The sequence below is a fragment of the Schistocerca nitens genome, chromosome 8 (assembly GCF_023898315.1).
Source record: "Schistocerca nitens isolate TAMUIC-IGC-003100 chromosome 8, iqSchNite1.1, whole genome shotgun sequence".
Taxonomy (NCBI): Eukaryota; Metazoa; Arthropoda; class Insecta; order Orthoptera; family Acrididae; genus Schistocerca; species Schistocerca nitens.
The window spans coordinates 192,731,931-192,751,546 of NC_064621.1; the positions used below are offsets into that span (position 1 = coordinate 192,731,931).

Below are 19,616 nucleotides of genomic sequence, written 5' to 3' on the forward strand. Positions count from 1 at the left end.
GGTAAATTTCGGTCCACGTGACTGGACCACGGATCGCAATCACAGCGCTTACAGGTCTCAGTTCTTTTTATGGTGCAAGTCACTGTCTGCCTTCTGTATGCCAGTGTAGAAAACATGCAGTTCAGAACTTGTAAGAGCTTTTATTCCGATATATGTCCACAGTATCGTGACAACCAGGTAGAACAAATGGATAGTGTTATTGTCTTTGAATTACAACCCGATAATAAATTCAATTGATAGTAGCAGACCAAAAGATTACTGAAGTGCCTAAATAATTCTTCATTTGCAACGTGAATGTTGCCAGATATAGTAGACATAAAATTTAAAAAAAAATCGTAAGAGACGGTTTTTTGGAGTAAATTATCAAGTTTTCTGACGCCTAAAGCATATAATACAACTTATTTGTGGTGTACACTCAAGACCATCCTGCAGACGCCTGTCAAAGGGACTGGGGATATTAACAACAGCTTCCCAACTCATTTATACCTTTTTGAAACTTGCCATAAACAATCAATTTCTTCTTGAAACCAACAGCTCAGTTAATGAAATCATCACTAGAAGTAAGATTGTCTTCATAAAGTTTTAAAGTCTTTTACTTTGACCCACAAAGGGTCCTTTATTCAGGAACACATATTTTTTATAACTATGGGGGTTGGGTTGTTTGGGGAAGGAGACCAGACAGCGAGATCATCGGTCTCATTGGATTACGGAAGGACGGGGAAGGAAGTCGGCCGTGCCCTTTCAAAGGAACCATCCCGGCATTAGCCTGGAGTGATTTAGGGAAATCACGGAAAACCTAAATCAGGATGGCCGGACGGGGGATTGAACCGTCGTCCTCCCGAATGCGGGTCCAGTGTAATAACTAGGCAGCAGCTATAAAAAGTTCGGTTTTAGTTTACGAGGAACCGCAGAGGATTTATTGATGGACAACTCCTTGTATTTCATTGACGAATATCTTGGAAGAACCGTCTGATTTGTATATTTTATTAATAATAATAAATGGCGTGAGTATTATGTGAAATCGGACATCTGTACATCATCAGTGCAGTAATGTTATTAATACAAATGAGTATTGTCAAATGATCTTGTCTTTGATGAGGGTTACTAAAATTGCCTAAAAATTATAATATGTACCTCAATATATTCCACAATCCATGTTTTGCATCAAATCTGTTGTTGCTTTTTAAATGAAACTGTGTTTTAGGTTTGTTGGGTTATTCCACAATCATATGGACAATTTCACTTAGGATCTGTGGAAAGGGCATTGACAAAAACCTATTCTTTTTGCAAATATATATATATGCTTTATTTTTTAATGACATGTTCTACATCGTTGACGTTTTCCTCACTGTGAATCTATCGAACGAAATGTACAACCTATCAAGAAAGCCCAGCTAAAGGCGGCGTTGTGTTATCACTCATGTCAATATACAATGCATCATCCCTGGCATCTCACGTTGCCTTTGCCTCTCCTGACAGTCTAACCGGAGAAGTTGGCACAGTGGTAAGACTCTGGTCTTGCATTAAAGGACGGTGGGTTAAATGTATTTCCAGCAGTGCAGTTTTAGGATTTTTGTGGTTTTCCTAACTCATTTAACGCAAATACTGGGTTAGTCACGCTTGAAACGACAAGACCCATGTTCTTCCCAATTCTTCATCTCTAAATATCTTATCTTCGTTTTCTCCTGATGACGCGGTCTTACGCCTCTCGAGGCGACACGACCCTACAATTAGCACTGTCTATGCTGACGAGAGCGTTCGCGTGTGTAAGTGAAGCAGAGGGCTACATAGCGGTAGCGTAGTTATAGGCCTCTTGCAGAGGATCCAGAAAAAGGATGTCTCACAACGTCCTGAGCTTTGTTTTATTGAGATGGGAACACAGGGCAGTGGCGACTCTCAGCTATAGTGAAGGCAGCCTTTAGGGGAGTAAGCCATGAGGAAAATTGACTGTTCTCCATCTTCAGGCTTCGGCAGGGTGTTGAAATTCCACCCTCACAAAAGCAGGCTTTACTCTGTTTCCCACAGAAAATAAAAAAGCCGAGTGGACCAAAAGACATTGACTCTGAGTAAGAAGAATGACTGATTTCTGGAACACGGAATTATAGGGGTTGGCAGGAAGAATTGAGTATATAATAACAGAAACGAGATACTGATAGTTCATATCCTGGTAGCAACAGAAACAAAAAAGAGAGGATGTAGCAAGAAGTGTTTGGAGATGATATTTTGTTTAGTAGTGGAGTGGAAGAAACCGAAAGAATAAATCATAGATAGTAGTTCTTCTAATAATAAAATGGAAACAATGAATAATTAACTGGGAGGAAGATAATCGAAGAACAACCAGCCTAACAACAAAAATTCATGGAATAAAGTTGAAATTAATTGCAGCGTATGGCCCTAATGAAGATCCCATTGAGGAGAAAATGAGGGACTTCTTCAATTACCACAAGAAATGGTTGACGAATGTCCAGATGAGCGTGAATTGTTAATAATGGAAGAACTAAATTGGACGAATTGCAAAAGATTAAATGATGATAATGACAGGAAGTCGGCTGTTGGCGAATTTCAGTGATAAATACTGAAAATTTGGTTGTAGCATGTACTGGGCAGGTTAATAGTTTCACGATCTTATATGGATCATATAAGCCTTTAAACAAATAAGTGGGAAGACGTATTCTAAGGATCTGCAAATACACGTAATACACGAGGATTCATAAGAAGTGTATGATTCTATACTCTTCATTGAACTATGGGACATGTTGGAGTGTATAGGTAACATCTACAAAATACTCCTGTCGGCTCATAAAAAATTCAATACAGTCCCCTTTAAAAGACTGACAGAAAAGTGGGGAACCAGCTGCGTTAATCCTCATTCCAGCTTCCTCATTAAAAATCTTGGCATGCGAACATATTTGAACTCTTTTAACACAGAATATTCTAAATATTTCTACCCAGTATCTCTTTGAAGTGAACCCATCATACTTAGCATTTCCATGTCACTGCCACTGTCTCTGTACCTATCCGACTGTCTCCTTTTCCTCTGGTCGGTACATTCTCTTGTCTGTGTTTCCCACTGTCACTGACTTCATCCCTTTCTCTCGCATTTTCTTACCACTTCTCCTTCTTTGCTACTTTCACTGTTTCTCTCTCTTCCACTGCCATTGTCTTTGCCCCATTCTTTTTATCTGCTGGTTGCCATTCTGTTTCCTTCTCGCTTACAACCTGTTGTTTCTCTCTTCAATGAACACTGTCTCCTCTCCACATACGCCCTTGGGGATGGTTTGTCTGAGCTTTTGACACCTACATCGAGAAACTTTAAGAAGTGGGTATAGGAGAAGGGGGAGAGTGGACAAATTTTTTCGTGTTAAAGTTGGCCGACTTTAAGCGGACGGGGGTATCCAGACCGCTCCCTGCCCCAAGCCTATGTATGATTTCTAATCATCTCTCTGTTTCATTTCCATTGTCTCCTCTCTCTTTTGCTTCCACTGCTCCATCTCTCTTTCTCTTTTACTGTAAGTGTCTCTCACTGACCATCACTGTCTCCTCACTGTTTGGCTCACACTGCCATTATCTTATGCATCTCTCTTTCTCTTTCACTGCCACTTTGTCTCTCCCATCTTCACTGCCCCCTCTCTCGCTCCCCCTTTTACTGACTCCTCGCCCTCTGCTGCACCAAAAAGCGCGAATATACTCGCATACCATAATTTTAGGTGAACTAGGCTGAATGAGGATTAAGGTAGCTGGTTACCCACTTTTCTCAGAGTCTTTTAAAGAGGAGGATATTTGCCTTCTTTGTGCCCCGACAGAAATATTTTTCAACGGTTCCCTTCGTTTCCCTGTTAGATTGGGGTCTGCTACTCATACTAGGTATAGTTCTAATTAAAGTGTAGCTTTTTACAGAAGTCTATTGTGGGCTGTAATTATCGTATGCCAGCGAAACATGGTAGATATGCAAATGCGTTAAAGAAGAACCAATTTACGCTGGAAAAGAAATTAGTTCCAACTGTGGCCACCAGGTGCAAACCTGGCGATGTACACTGTACGGCGGTATGACGTCCACGCTGTCATTTGAGAAGCCACAAACGTGAGTAAACAGTATGGCTATCGAGAAGAGAGATCGTGCATTGTTAGTGAAACTGTTTTATGTGAACGGCACCAGTTAAAGTGTTGCATTAAGAAAATATCGCCGACTTAAATGTCGGAGGAAAGGACCGAAGTCACTAAATGGGCCGCGCGGAGTGGCCTCTCGGTTAGAGGAGCCATCTCACGAACTGCGTGGCACCTCCCGCCGGAGGTTCGAGTCCTCCCTCGGGCATAGGTGCTTGTGTTGTTCTAAGCATAAGTTAGTTTAAGTGGTGTATAATTCTAGGGACCGATGACTTCAGCAGTTTGGTCTCAGGAATTCACACATATTTGAGCTTTTTCATTCACTGGTTTAAATAAGATGCTAATGAAATTCGAAAACAGGGGTGAGCTTGGTGTGGCACGTGGAAAGGGAAGACGTCCTACCCAGCGACATTATTGATCATACAGAACATATACCTGGTATCCTGCAACATCGTGAGGATTATTCATCCCGTGATCAACAGTATGGAAAGTTTTGCAGTCAGTTTTACGCTGGTAGCATTACGGGATCCAAACGGTGCTGCAACTGAAACCTCAGGACCCGCAGCAACATTCTGAATTTGCTCTTTAATTTCTGGCTCGAAACTGATTACTTGTAGTCAGGCAATATTGTGTGGCGTGATGAGGCACATTTTTCACGTTTTTCACTACAGGGTACCGTGAATAAACAGAACTGCCGAATCTGGTGTAATGTTAAACTGAGTGTCGTGTAAGGACAGTCACTGCCGTCTGTGACTGTGTGGTGTAGATTCACAAGTACCTTTTCTCTCCGTCGGTTCTTCGAATAAAATACACCCAGAGGGCCTGTCAGGTGTACCGTGACGTCTGCACGTTATGAACACCTCCTTGTATATCACATGAGTCCTGCTTCGGAAGAGCGAAACTGCAAGGAAACCACCGTTTTCTTGCAAGATCTGGCATCATCTCATGTCAATCTCCCAGTGAAAGATCTGATTAATGCAACCTTTTACGAACGTCGAACGTGTTATCTCCAGAGTTCTTCCAGATGCATGGCCTGCAACATCAACGGATCTGAATCTACGTGATTTATACCTCAATCAATATCTAAATAGAACACCTTTACCAGGGACACTCTTTGTCCATACCTGATGTGAAGGCCAGTATACAGGAACACGTTGCTCAGATTCCACCAGAACTGCTGCATCCGTAGGATGCAGAATCTCGTCGAGGTCTCCGGTGCTCATATTGAACAAATTATTTAAGCGGCGGTTAATAATAGAGTGTTCACTGATATGAAACTTCCTGGCAGCTTAAAACTGTGTGCCGGACCGAGACTCGAACTCGGGACCTTTGGCGTTCGCGGGCAAGTGCTCTACCGACTGAGCTACCCAAGCACGACTCACGTCCTGTCCTCACAGCTTTAATTCCGCCAGTACCTCGTCTAAAGCTGTGAGGACGGGGCGTGAGTCGTGCTTGGGTAGCTCAGTCGGTAGAGCACTTGCCCGCAAAAGGCAAAGGTCCCGAGTTCGAATCTCGGTCCGACACAGAGTTTTAATACGCCAGGAAGTTTCGTATCAGTGCACACTCTGCTGTAGAGTAAAAATTTCATTCTAGAAACAACCCCCAGGCTGTGGCTAAGCCATTTCTCCGCAATATCCTTTCTTCCAGGAGTGCTAGTTCTGCAAGGTTCGCAGGAGAGCTTCTGTGAAGTTTGGAAGGTAGGAGACGAGGTACTGGCGGAATTAAAGCTGTGAGGACGGGGCGTGAGTCGTGCTTGGGTAGCTCAGTCGGTAGAGCACTTGCCCGCGAAAGGCAAAGGTCCCGAGTTCGAATCTCGGTCCGGCACACAGTTTTAATCTGCCAGGAAGTTTCGTATCAGCGCACACTCCGCTGTAGAGTGAAAATTTCATTCTGGAAACAACCCCCAGGCTGTGGCTAAGCCATGTCTCCGCAACATCCTTTCTTCCAGGAGTCCAAGTTCTGCAAGGTTCGCAGGAGAGCCTCTGTGAAGTTTGGAAGGTAGGAGACGTGGTACTGGCGGAATTAAAGCTGTGAGGACGGGGCGTGAGTCGTGCTTGGGTAGCTCAGTCGATAGAGCACTTGCCCGCGAAAGGCAAAGGTCCCGAGTTTGAGTCTCTGTCCGGCACACAGTTTTAATCTGCCAGGAAGTTTCAATAGAGTCTCTTGTTTCACCTTTTCTGCCCACGTCGTGTTCCTAATCCATAACATACGGAAATATTTTTGTGCGTTTTTGTTGCATTCACACAGCTAGATTTGCTCCTGGTGACCAAAATACGAGTTAAATTTATTGCTGTGTAAAACGGCTACGCATTAACACATTTCTACTGTATTTGGTGCTATACTATGAGTACAAGTTACACTCGACCTCTATGGGTAGTTGCACTTTAATTACAATCATTCCGTAGGTCAATAAAGTTTTTACAGTCCTCTTACATAATTCGACTCATTTACATACTCCGACACGTATGAACAACAAATAACTACGTTTAACGTAAGGTTAACACAAAATCGTCTACCAACCAATGCAAGTTCGCTTTACACTGCTTTACATAAAAGTGCACAACATTTTCAGGCTACACCTACAGTATACCAAAAACTGCCGTGATCGGTTTGCAAGTACAAAAAACTTCGTACGACAAAATAATCTTTTGTAAGTTGCTTGTGTCGCCAGGTGGCACCATCGAATAATTTCCAGGTCCAGACAGTATGTATAGGCGGATTGTGTGCATTACACAGAGACAGCGCGTCGTTAAGTTTTACTGGTGAAAAATGCAGACGAAAACGTACTTCGGCGACCTCACAACGCTTGTGATAACCCTATGTGTTCACTACGTCACTTAAAACTACATTTACGTCTAAAATCGGACATTACGTGCATATTTTACCTCTGGGATCTCGGTACGAATGATTATTTTGGAAAAACATTCGCATTTCCCCAAGACCATCGCCTTAAGGACGTACGGTAAAAATTTTGACTATTTGCCATGTATATAGAAGTGTCCATCCCCACAATTGCTACTTGTGGTACACAAAAAACGTGGTTTTTCGGGGCTTTCTCAAGAACTACCCAGGCAAAAACAGTGCTTTTATTTGCGGCCTGAAGTCCATCGTAGACCATATCTATTACAAAAGAACCAATGGATTTTCCGAATTTTTCTGGTGTAATGGTTAAATTTTGACCCGGTACTGTAGGATAGCTGCAATGTGTCTGTTCTGATAAGTAGATGAATGGTCGCTAGGCCAAGGGCTAACGAAAATACTTGACCCATTATCTCTGTGATCAAAAGAAACCGAGATATGACCGCCTGAAAAATCACATTTTCGTGCGCGGCCTTTTGGAACATAGTGGTACCGTGTACTGTCGTGCACGGACCGATACAAACACAGCAAATATCTCTTATTCCGAGAGTGTACCAGCAACTGTGCGCAGTAATTAACTTTGGGAGGAAACTGAGTGAAACATTCCCAACATCGAAAGGATTTGGACAGGGCTGCTGTAGGTCGCTCACCCTATTCAAAATACATATGCATTGTATATAACAACAATTGAATCAAAGCGGAGATATGGGATTTCGTTTTCAGCGTGGAACTACCTCCTCGGTACTATTTTTTGATGATCAAGTATTGATAGCGCAAAGCAGGCAGGGTCTGAACTATGCGGACTAAGAATAATTGTGAGCAAAGCAGAATACCTAGTTGTACGAGGAGGAGGTGTAGGGGATAATACTGTCGCACGTGGTGCGATAGGAAGCTGGTTGCGGAGTCGTAAGTTATTGGGACCACAAATAAAGTACACTTTAACAGCAGTTTATTATTAAAGACAATTAAACTCTTTACAATGAGAAAATACACAATTTAGCAGTGGGAGTATTTATGATTAGTGAGTAAAGCAGTTACAGTGTAGTGTCACCACATCAGTAAACACAGCACTTGAAATGCATGGGAGCAAGATGATGATTACAAAAAATTACTGCTGTCTGGCGCGCCAATATCAAATTATCAGACTAAGTTAATTATTAACCAGTTGCAGTAACATTAGTAATTTCCTCACAGCCTTGCTCGTTAACAGACAATTATAGATCGGGAACATCAGGTGATCGAGTAAGTAATTACACTTCGGAACTGGACAAACAGCTTAGAGCTCGATAATAAACGACCACCACGGCGAAGCCAAAATATTTCAAGGTACATAGGTTCTGCATACAAATTTTATTAAGGAACACAATGCCTCGGCCATAACGACCACATTACGTCAAACTGGCTAGCCTTAAGTGAACATGAGTTCATTTCACGGAACTTAAATAGAATTTAAGACAAAAACAGAATAAACGAATTAACGGCAGGCGGCCAAATAAACAAGCTTTTTGTTGAAGATACATAAATGAAATCTGGTTAAAATACAAGCGGTCTATTAGCAAATGTTTTGAGAGACCTTAAACTTACTTCTAAACACGCTCCACGGGCAGGCAGGTTATCCGGCTAACAAACACGGTAAGCCGTACGGTGCAAACGATTGCAAAACACGAGCTTGAACTTTTTCTAGAGGCCGTCTCTTGACGGCATTGCTTAGATTTACTTCTTTGCTTGTGTATTAAATAACAGAAGAAGTTAATTATAAATGTTAAGATTCACTTAGCATTACTATATACAACTGAACAATAGAGCTCCACTGTAAGGCAAATGCTTAATCTCTGGGGAAAGGGGAGGGCGCAGGGGCGAGAGGGCGTCACAGGTAAGAAATAAAGGCAACAGCGAAGCTCGGCAGATAGAAATGGCAAATAAACAAATCACAAGATAGTTACTACATATGCAGATAGCTCGGAAAACACTTAACGACAAGTAATGTGGATTTACTAGAATACCTTGCCAAATAGATACCCACAGATGTGGGAGGAGTTTACATTACAAAGTAATTTGGCAAATGCCGCAAATCAACCAAATCATACAGTAAGGCACAGTTCCTGGTTTACTCATGGTTTCATCGGTTAAGGCATTACATAATCGTTACTCTGTCCTGTAACACAATACAGGGTGATTCAAAAAGAATACCACAACTTTAAAAATGTGTATTTAATGAAAGAAACATAATATAACCTGTTATACATCATTACAAAGAGTATTTAAAAAGGTTTTTTTTCACTCAAAAACAAGTTCAGAGATGTTCAATATGGCCCCCTCCAGACACTCGAGCAATATCAACCCGATACTCCAACGCGTTCCACAGTCTCTGTAGCATATCAGGCGTAACAGTTTGGATAGCTGCTGTTATTTCTCGTTTCAAATCATCAATGGTGGCTGGGAGAGGTGGCCGAAACACCATATCCTCAACATACCCCCATAATAAAAAATCGCAGGGGGTAAGATCAGGGTTTCTTGGAGGCCAGTGATGAAGTGCTCTGTCACGGGCTGCCTGGCGGCCGATCCATCGCCTCGGGTAGTTGACGTTCAGGTTTCATAACTAACCTTTTTCGTAGGACTCTCCATACAGTTGATTGTGAAATTTGCAGCTCTCTGCTAGCTCTGCGAGTCGATTTTCCTGGGCTGCGAACAAATGCTTGCTGGATGCGTGCTACATTTTCATCACTCGTTCTCGGCCGTCCAGAACTTTTCCCTTTGCACAAACACCCATCCTCTGTAAACTGTTTATACCAACGTTTAATACACCACCTATCAGGAGGTTTAACACCATACTTCGTTCGAAATGCACGCTGAACAACTGTCGTCGATTCACTTCTGCCGTACTCAATAACACAAAAAGCTTTCTGTTGAGCGGTCGCCATCTTAGCATCAACTGACGCTGACGCCTAGTCAACAGCGCCTCAAGCGAACAAATGTACAACTAAATGAAACTTTATAGCTCCCTTAATTCGCCGACAGATAGTGCTTAGCTCTGCCTTTTGTCGTTGCAGAGTTTTAAATTCCTAAAGTTGTGGTATTCTTTTGGAATCACCCTGTATATAAGTTGAATTAAAGACTACTGAAATAAAATACAAGACACCAATGAACAAAACAAGTTTGATAAGCACTGAAAGCGTTATACAGTATTCTAATAAAACATAAAACGCCAATGAATTAAACCAGTTTTGCAAACACGGAGATTGTTAAAAATAATTCTCATAAAATGCTGGAGACCAGCGAATTAAAGAATGCTGAATAAATTATGCACCAGGCAGGTAACTTACAGAAAGATTTGGCAGGAAGAGCGGGCTTGCGTACACAAACAAGGCAGCCCGGCTACTCAGTAACATGGCGAGTCCACAAGAATAAGAACATAATTCGACACAAATCCCGAACGCTAGTCAAGAAAATAGGATAAACACAGCCTGGTTGAAAAATGTAAACGAGCGCCTTTGGCTCAAAACAGCAAATGTGAGGAACGACCACAAATGTCGGCTGGGCCCTAAAGGAACCAGGATGCACAGTGTTACAGCTCAGTTCCGAACAAAGTTATTTCCTAGCACATTAAGCCTCACTCTACAGTCCACTATACGGGCACTCAACGGTTCCCCGAGCACGCTCACTTCCTCCAACGGTCGAGTAGCTGACAGTTAAACTCCAACCAGCGTTATGACGCCCATAACACTCAGGCTTGGCCATCGCTCTCCAGCAATGTTCGGCCCAACACAGTGCTCGCACGTTCTAGATAAAACCAGGCCTCCAACTGTTCACAGCGCTGGTAGCAAGTCATTCCCTTTCTACCTGCTAATCACGTCCCCATATAGCCGTCCGCAGTTTCTTACACTCTCTCTAGCGGGCCGGTAACGTCTAGTAATCCAGCAACGGGACAGAGACGCACACAGGATAGGTACACTCTGTTGCTGATTACCAAGGATGTTGCACGCGCAGGGCACAGAAAGGAACCATCAGAGTAGTAATGCAATTTAAATACTTAAGATCGATTACCGACATCCCAGGAAGCGGCGATGCAGATGTGGAACGCAGGATCCAACAGGAAAACGGAACAATGACGATGCTAAATGGAGTAGCGCAATATTAAAAGAAACAAAGGATTCCGTAAATAGTAGTTAGAAGTATACAAACATATGGTGCAGAAGGATGGACCCTAGGGGATCTGAAGAGAAGTAGAGTACAGGTAGCCGAGATGGATGGAATAACGAGTTCAGCTAGGATATTCAGAACAGAGACGAGAAGAAATGTGGAAATTACGGAGATAATGAATATGGAACATCCAGTCGTGCAAGTAACTGAGAAAAGGGTCCCTCATTCCTATGGCCACATACGGCGAGTGGAGCAAGGACGATCGGCAAAAGCGGTTCTTGAATGGTAGCCATCGGAAAGGAGGAAGCGTGGCTCTCCGAGATTAACATGGAGAGCAGGAGTAATTGGAATGATGAGGAAGAGCGGCCTGTAAGTGAAAGACTGCAGTGATGGTGAATCATGGCGAATGGGAATACAGGGCAACTGCTCAAGACTGGAGAAACCTTTAAAAATAAAAGTAAGCAATGTGATCTAAAGAGGGGCCGCACAGTGAACGCCATGCAGTCTACTTTGACAGCAATGCTCGATGCCACTGACTGGGGTTTTCGTTCCGCCATTTACAACTAACTACGTTTTTCTGTACTTTGTTTTTCGACATCCTTGGGAATGATTACGTTAATTCTATTTACAACGATTTACTTACCACCAGATTGTCTCCATGCATCACATCGTGTAATGGCCGTATCCAGTGAATTGTTAATATATTTCAGAACATTCATTTTGCTATCATTTAGTGCTCCGATTTTATAATTATGTTTCTTGAATGACTGGTTGTTTCTACGCCAACAAAAGGATCTCTATTATTTTCATTCGCAAGTGACTCCAATGAGGAGCAAACTGTCACTGTAGTAGATCTGATGGTTCCATCACTTGATGTCCTTTGTCCTACGGCAGGTAAAGCCCACTTTATGGTTGTCTGATCTTTACACTCACCAGATCCGATGAAACATAAGTGATCCTAGTTGTTCCAACAGTGTTCAGATCTTTTATAGAAATGTGGTCGTAAATATCTTGACCATCCGTATGAAGGAATTTAAACAATTTAGCAATCCTGCATTCGACTGTCGTTCTACAAATGTCTCCCTGACTGGCTTCCTTCCTTCTTTCTGTTGTGACAAAATCAGATTCACAAACAACAAAGCTATGTCTACAAGCTAGACATTGTAACTCTGTCTTTGCAGACAATCCATCTGCCACTACAGAGAATCATCTAGTTCTCAATTCTGGCATCGCGGTTATTATTCCAGTCGTACGTTTTCTCCGGCAAGCTATTACGGTATTTTAAAGTTACAAAGCAATTATACACTCTTACAAGCGTTTCTTTACCGAGAGAAGTTTCATAACCATTTTGTTGAGGTTGGAAGCTCCTGTCTCGTAGCCGGCACGCTCTTAATTTAGCATATTTCGTAGACTTCGTCTTTAGCCTTCCTCTATCCACTTCTCTCATTTATTTGTCTACATACGTAGCTTTCACCAGTCATAACAAAAAATATGCACGATTGCAAAGAATGATGCCATAAAAATAATCCGTATCATGTGTCACAGATAATGTTAAATTAACTCAATAATTACAGCTCTCAAGGACACATCACAGAATGCGATCGAGAAAGGAAAACTAACAAACGGGTGAAGTACTTTCCCTGTGCGCAAGGTACCGAACTTCATCTCATCAGCATCTGGTAGCCGTTGTGGTACACTTTTGGATCAACATTGAACAATAAGTTTTCGCAAGTAATGCTCCTTAGTGCGTTCATTCCCCATCTTTGTTCCAATTAGATACGTAGTCGTTCTCCAAGAACCTCGTCCAAATCTGCTTTCAATCTATGTACTGCACTAACAAATACCTAACAAGTGACAAGGAAATTACCAATTTGAAGACTTTTCGAGCCCCATGAGACCGCAAGGTTTCTACATGAAATTACTTTACCACGTCTCCTCTATAACGCACCAAATAGCACCAAAGGCTGACATATAATGATTTTACGTAGCACCGCTCTCCCATTTCCCTGCTGAAGTTAGAGAAGTGATACGCTGCTTAAGTAGGTTTCCCTTGACGGTGGAGATTTGTTCAGTAAATAGAGACCGTAGTTGAGAAGCATCAAAAAAACTTGTTTCATCCAAATATTAATAGGATTATGAGTGAAGCAGTTTAAATGCTAATTGTGCTTGACTATGGTATAGTTTCTCTTTTTCGCCCTTCGCATGGTTACATCTTGCCTGGTTTCCACGCGAGGAATTATTTGTAAATTAGAAGAACGGCCATTTAAGCAAAATTGAATGTCCCAATGAAGAATTTTAATACATCAAAATACTGAGTGTAACAACCGTCTGACTACTGATTGTGTACAAAGACTTTGTTTTAAAGTAAAACAAAATCTAATTTTTGTTGTGTAGTAACCTAACATTTTAGACAACACGATTATCCTGTCCTGAGATGACACTGTGCTGACATCATTCCGTAGGAATACTTAAAATGTGTAATATTAACTTTTTGCTAGGTTCTCCAATAAAGGTATGCTGATGGAATTACATTCCACAATCTGATTCAGTTAGTGCACTTTCCATCAGTACAGAGGAACAGTATGACTATTAGAGATAATACTTTTATGCCTTGTTCTGTATCTCATTATCACACTGTGATAAAATTAATCTATGGTCTGTCGGACATCATTCACAAATAAAACAAGATAGAGCCATATATCAAGATGGCAAACAAAAGACTGCGAGGTATGCAGACGTTTATAGACACACTTAAAAGGCACACACTGCAAAAATTCTACAGCCCACAAATTAACAAGTAGTAGTATTAAAATGTAAGAGGAGAAGGGAGATGCTCACAATATGAAAAACAATCACAGTCCAATTACACAATTTTATTATAAGCAATTCTGTAAAGTACTGTGGGACGCCATCAAACAGGCTGAAATAACGCATTATACAAAATCAAAGGAAGTTCTGAGAGAAAGTTATATACAGTCTACTTTCAAGAAGTATCCATGTTATATTACATGTTAAAATTATAATATCCATTCTCTAGTGAAACATAACTTATTAACTTGCCATAGGTGTTAAAACAATTCAGTAACCCATGTTTCTATGCTAAATAAAAACTTATTTTGTATGGAAAAATTCTGAGCAGTTCAACTTAATACTCTCAAGAAATTTATGATTTATGCATCAAATTATTGGTGTTGTTGTTGTTGTGGTCAGCAGTCCAGAGACTGGTTTGATGCAGCTCTCCATGCTAGTCTGTTCTGTGCAAGCTTCTTCATCTCCGAGTAACTACTGCAACCTACATCCTTCTGAATCTGCTTAATGCATTCATCTCTTGTTCTCCCTCTACAATTGTTACCCTCCACACTTTCCTCCAATACTAAGCTTGTGATGCCTTGATGCCTCGGAATGTGTCCTACCAACTGATCCCTTCTTCTAGTAAAGTTGTGCCACAAATTCCTCTTCTCCCCAGTTCTTTTGAGAACCTCCTCATTAGTTACGTAATCTACCCATTTAATCTTTAGCATTCTTCTGTAGCCCCACGTTTCGAAAGCTTTTATTCTCTTCTTGTCTAAATTATTTATCGTCCATGTTTCACTTCCACACATAGTTACATTCCATATAAATACTTCCAGAAAAGACTTCCTGACACTTAAATCTATACTCGATGTTAACAGATTTCTCTTCTTCAGAAACGCTTCCCTTGCCGTAGCCATTCAACATTTTATATCCTCTCTACTTCAGCCATCATCAGTTACTTTGCTCCCCAAATAGCAAATCTCATCTATTACTCTAAGTGTCTCACTTCCCTACATAATTCCTTCAGCATAGCTTGATTTAATTCAACTAAATTCCATTATCCTCGCTTCTCTTTTGTTGATGTTCATCTTATATCCTCCTTTCAAGTCACTGTCCATTCCATTCAACTGCTCTTCCAAGTCCTTTGCTGTCTCTGACAAAATTACGATGTCGTCGGCGAACTTCAAAGCTTTCATTTCTTCTCCGTGGATTTTAATTCCTACTACAATTTTTTCTTTTATTTCCTTTATTGCTTGCTCAGCATACAGCCTGAATAACATCGGGGATAGGCTACAACATCATTTCACTCCCTTTCCAACCACTTCTCCCCTTCATGCCCCTCGACTCTTATAACTGCCCTCTGATATCTATTCATTGTAAATAGCCTTTCGCTCCCTCTATTTACCCCTGTCACCTTCAGAATTTGAAAGAGAGTATTCCAGTCAATATTTCCAAAAACTTTCTCTAAGTCTACAAATGCTAGAAACGTAGGTTTGCCTTTCCTTAATCTATCTTCTAAGATAAGTCTTGGGGTCAGTATTGCCTCGTGTGTTCCAGTATTTCTACTTAATTCAAACTGATCTTTCCCGAGGTCGGCTTCTACCACTTTTTCGATTCTTCTGTAAAGAATTCGTGTTAGTATTTTGCAGCCATGACTTGTGAAACTGATAGCTCGGTATTTTTCATACCTGTCAAACCTGCTTTCTTTGGTAATGGAACATCTTGAAATCTGAGGGTATTTCGCCTGTCTCATACGTCTTGCTCACCACGTGGTAGAGTTTTGTCATGGCTGGCTCTCCAAAGGCTATCACTAGTACTAATGGAATGTTGTCTACTCCTGGCGCCTTGTTTCGACTTAGATCTTTCAGTGCAATGTCAAATTCTTCACTCAGTATCATACCTCCCATTTAATCTTTATCTACGTCCTCTTCTACACCAGATTAACAGGATGAAAATCAAAAGAGTTATTAAAAATTGAAGAGAGTAAACTGTCGTGATTTTACTGAAAAAGGATTCAGAATATCACTGCACCAAATATGTTTTCTGTAGCAATATTTTATGGAGGTCGTGTTGTACATCTTCAATGAATATTAAGAATTTCATTATACAGTACATAACTTTAACGTCATGTTTTATAACAGACGTTCGATTTCGGTCTAGGAGCAGATGACGGTCTGTTCCTAGATCAGAATTGATCGTCTCTAAAAAATATATAACGTTACAGCTGCGAATTGCAGTGAAGTAATTAACATTTTTCAGTACTCATTGACCTGGCCAGTCTGTCTTTAAGGTGCTGCCAGTTTGCATACAGATTAAAATACTCACATGAATAACACAAGTTTATACAAAGGGAGAGGAAAGTAATAAAGATAACTAAAGTTCTAGATGCTTACTGGCAGTGTTATAAAGGTGTGTGCAAAGGACCCAGACAGAACCGAGTTATAACACGGCAGTAACACACCTGACTAAGCACCAGTTTTTTGTATCAAGTATTCTTCTGCTGGAAATTTCCTGGAATATTTCGTCTTCTTCCTCCTGTTCGATGACGGTTAATATGCACGTCGAAAACAGTGAGAGTTATATTGAATTAACGCAGAAATTTATTATGTTGAACATCATCCTCTTTCACAGGCAGGCAGTGGAGTGAGAGAAGGCGGTTGCCAATGTTTCCTTTAAAAGTTTGTCAATGGTTCTTTCTATATCTTTAAAACAGGTTGCATAACATTGCTTTTCGGTCTCAACAAACGGGAAACAAATTTAAAGTTTAAAATGAAGGGTCTCACAGGATTCTGTTTTTGCTCCATTTTTCTTAAAGTATTAATGATATACAACTAAATGTGGCAGATTATTCATTTGTTGTTCACTAGTGACGCAAGTGTCATTCTGAAATATCTGATAAATAGTATAAATTGTTTATGGGACAGGATAGCCGATATTATCAACATGAGGTTTATATCCCTTCAGTTCAGCAAAAGCGCATTACACACAGTTCATTAGAAAGAAATTTTGTAAAAGTGACATTTTTATCTGTTAGTTGGATCAGGTAATTATCTTAATTAATCGGTTTATAATCATTAGTCTGTATTACTACGAAATACCACATTCAGGAACTTGTACAGGAACTGCGATTGGTTTAATCTTGAGAATCAACCTGGACACTGACACTGCATCGATGAAGGTTCATTACTGTGGTTATTATTATTACTTAAAATATTATCACTTTCCTTAACGTAGCAATGGCGTTACGTTCTGCACGGATTACGTGAACTTGTGCGTTCATCCTTATAATCAATTTTTTAATGACTGTGCCGCTATTGAAAAGCAGAAGTGTATCGCAAAAGCTCTCAAGGATGGATCATTAGTGTATTGGACAGTACGCTTCAGAATTTTCAGTCCTGTGGCTCGCCATGGCGATGGCTGTGCCTTGTGTTTTATTATTTTGTTCGTAACAGATGACCTGGCCACATATAGCTCCTGCCCACATGGAATACAATAACTTCTCTGCCACATCGAAACTTACGTTAACTTCTCCTCGAATTCACTACGACATGAACACAAAGAGACGTTCATCCATTATACCCGCTCTTCTACAACATCGGATGCACAGCATGACGCTGCGTACAGAGAGAACCAACGATGTGATACCAGAGATAAGTGTAACGTGACCAATACAGGCCTGCCTTGAACTATGGCAATTTATGAAAGAGTGAGAGATGTTTTGTTACTCAGTGCTCAGTGCAAATGAAGAAATACAAGTACCATTCGTTATTGATTGGCGACTCCATGTTGTCTTGTGCACTACGACCAGATAACAGGTATACTTGAAAAAAGAGACAGCATTGGTCGTATATTTTTTACTATTGCAAAATCGATTTTCTGTCACTGAGTGACCATCTTCAGTGCTATATTGTATAACTTAAATTGGGATGCACTGTTGTCACTAAGCTTACGGCAATCACATAGTCTATGTGACAGAAAATCGATTTTGCAATAGTAAAAAATATACGACCAATGCTGTCTCTTTTTTCAAGTATACCATTCGTTACTCTTCTTATTCTGTTTTGTGAAGTGTTGATACAAATTTGGAGGAAACAACAACTTCTTCCGAACGCTGAAACGGTAACTTATACACATACTTACATTCTCACAATGAACTGTCTCGTCCTGGTGCTTTCTCACTTAGCCGCAGTATGTTGTTGTTGTCGCTAACAGACACTTCACTTTGTCAGTTATTAGTAAGTAACATGCTGAACGAGCAACAATGACCTCTCTTTTGTGGTGTGTGCCAGTCAGTTACCATGAAAAACTGACTGTGGGTAACAGCGCTGGATGAGAGCATGCCTCATTGAATGACATCCAGTACGTTTGTGGTGATGATGCGGAAACAGAGTGACCTAGTTTAAATCTACGTCCTGAAGTGGATGACGTCCAACCATTCTGTGGTGATGATAATGAAGCAAATGGACCTGGCGTCATATACTAGCATGTGGAGGTGAATGATGTCCAGTCTAGCTGTGGTGATAATGAGGGAACAAACTGACCTAGTGTCATGGATGGATGTGCTAAATTTGATGTCGTCCACTCTGTCTGCAGTCGAGATGAGGAAGCAGAATTACACGATCTCATTGAAGTGCATGCTGAAGTGTATAACGTCCAGCTTATCTGTGTTGATAGTGAGAGAGAAGACTGACTTGGTCTCATAGAAGCACATACTGAAGTAGATGATGTCCAGATGTAATGACGATAGAGCAGAGTGAGCTGATCTTATAAATCGGCATACTGAAGTGGACGACAACCAGTATGCCTGTGCTGAAGATAAAGAAGAGGAATTATTTCGTCTCATAGGTAGGCATGCTGAAGGGGATGACAACCAGTCTGTCTGCAGTGCTGATAAATAAGTGGACTGACTTGGTCTCATGGATGGGCATGCTGAAGTGTATGACATGCATCCTCTCTGTGGCGATGATAAAGAATAAGACTGATCTGGCTTCATAGACGGCCATGCTGAAATGGATGACGTCCAGACAATCTGTAGTGACGAGAAGGTAGAAAACAGTCCTGGTCTCACAGGTGAGTACTCTGAAGTGGATACAGCAAGCAAGTATGCAAGTACAGATGTGGTGACAGTGAGGAAGCAGACTTACCTGGTCTCATAGACAGGCGTGCTGAAATCAATGACGTCCAGCCGGTCTGTGGTGATGATGAGGGAGCAGACCGCCAGCTGAACCTTTCCGTCCGCCAGTTCCCCTACCACGCCGCTCCACTTGCCCGAAGGATTCTGCTTCCCCCATTCCCCGTCCTCCACCTCATGTACGTCAAGCCTGAACATGATAACCACATAGCTCAGACGTGCACACGTACGAAAAACAGAAATCGTTTTAGTACTAAATAAGGCCTAAATAATTTCAGAGCAGAATAAGCTCCACGCATGAAGTCACTAAAGTGTCTCTAGTATTCTTCTTACAGCTGTCTCATATTTCCCTAGTGCAATGACTCATCCAAAATTAATTATTATTTACCACAACGGATTCTGAGTTGCAGACAATACAGAGTACCAAACTACCTTGGTAAAATCAATAGGATGTAAGTAAAATGCAATATTTAAATCAAAAATGAGTTGATCGTTAGTAATTTCTTGAAAATTCATCATAATAAAATTTCAGTCTACAATCAGTCACAATGAAAGCGTAGGAGACGCTTCAACATAATATTTTTACAAC

General features: G+C 41.1%; 1 protein-coding gene and 1 non-coding gene across 2 annotated transcripts in view; one reads left to right on the plus strand and one right to left on the minus strand.

Annotated features, from left to right (window-relative positions):
• Positions 1 to 19,616, minus strand: part of LOC126199481 (probable glutamate receptor) — a 106,253-nt gene that overhangs the window by 46,614 nt on the left and 40,023 nt on the right. The window contains exon 2 of the mRNA XM_049936402.1: positions 19,041 to 19,217. Coding sequence (XP_049792359.1) covers positions 19,041 to 19,217 — 177 coding nt within the window. The remainder of the gene's footprint in view (positions 1 to 19,040; positions 19,218 to 19,616) is intronic.
• Positions 5,555 to 5,629, plus strand: Trnal-caa (transfer RNA leucine (anticodon CAA)). The gene has a single exon. It is a non-coding gene; the product is annotated as a tRNA-Leu (tRNA).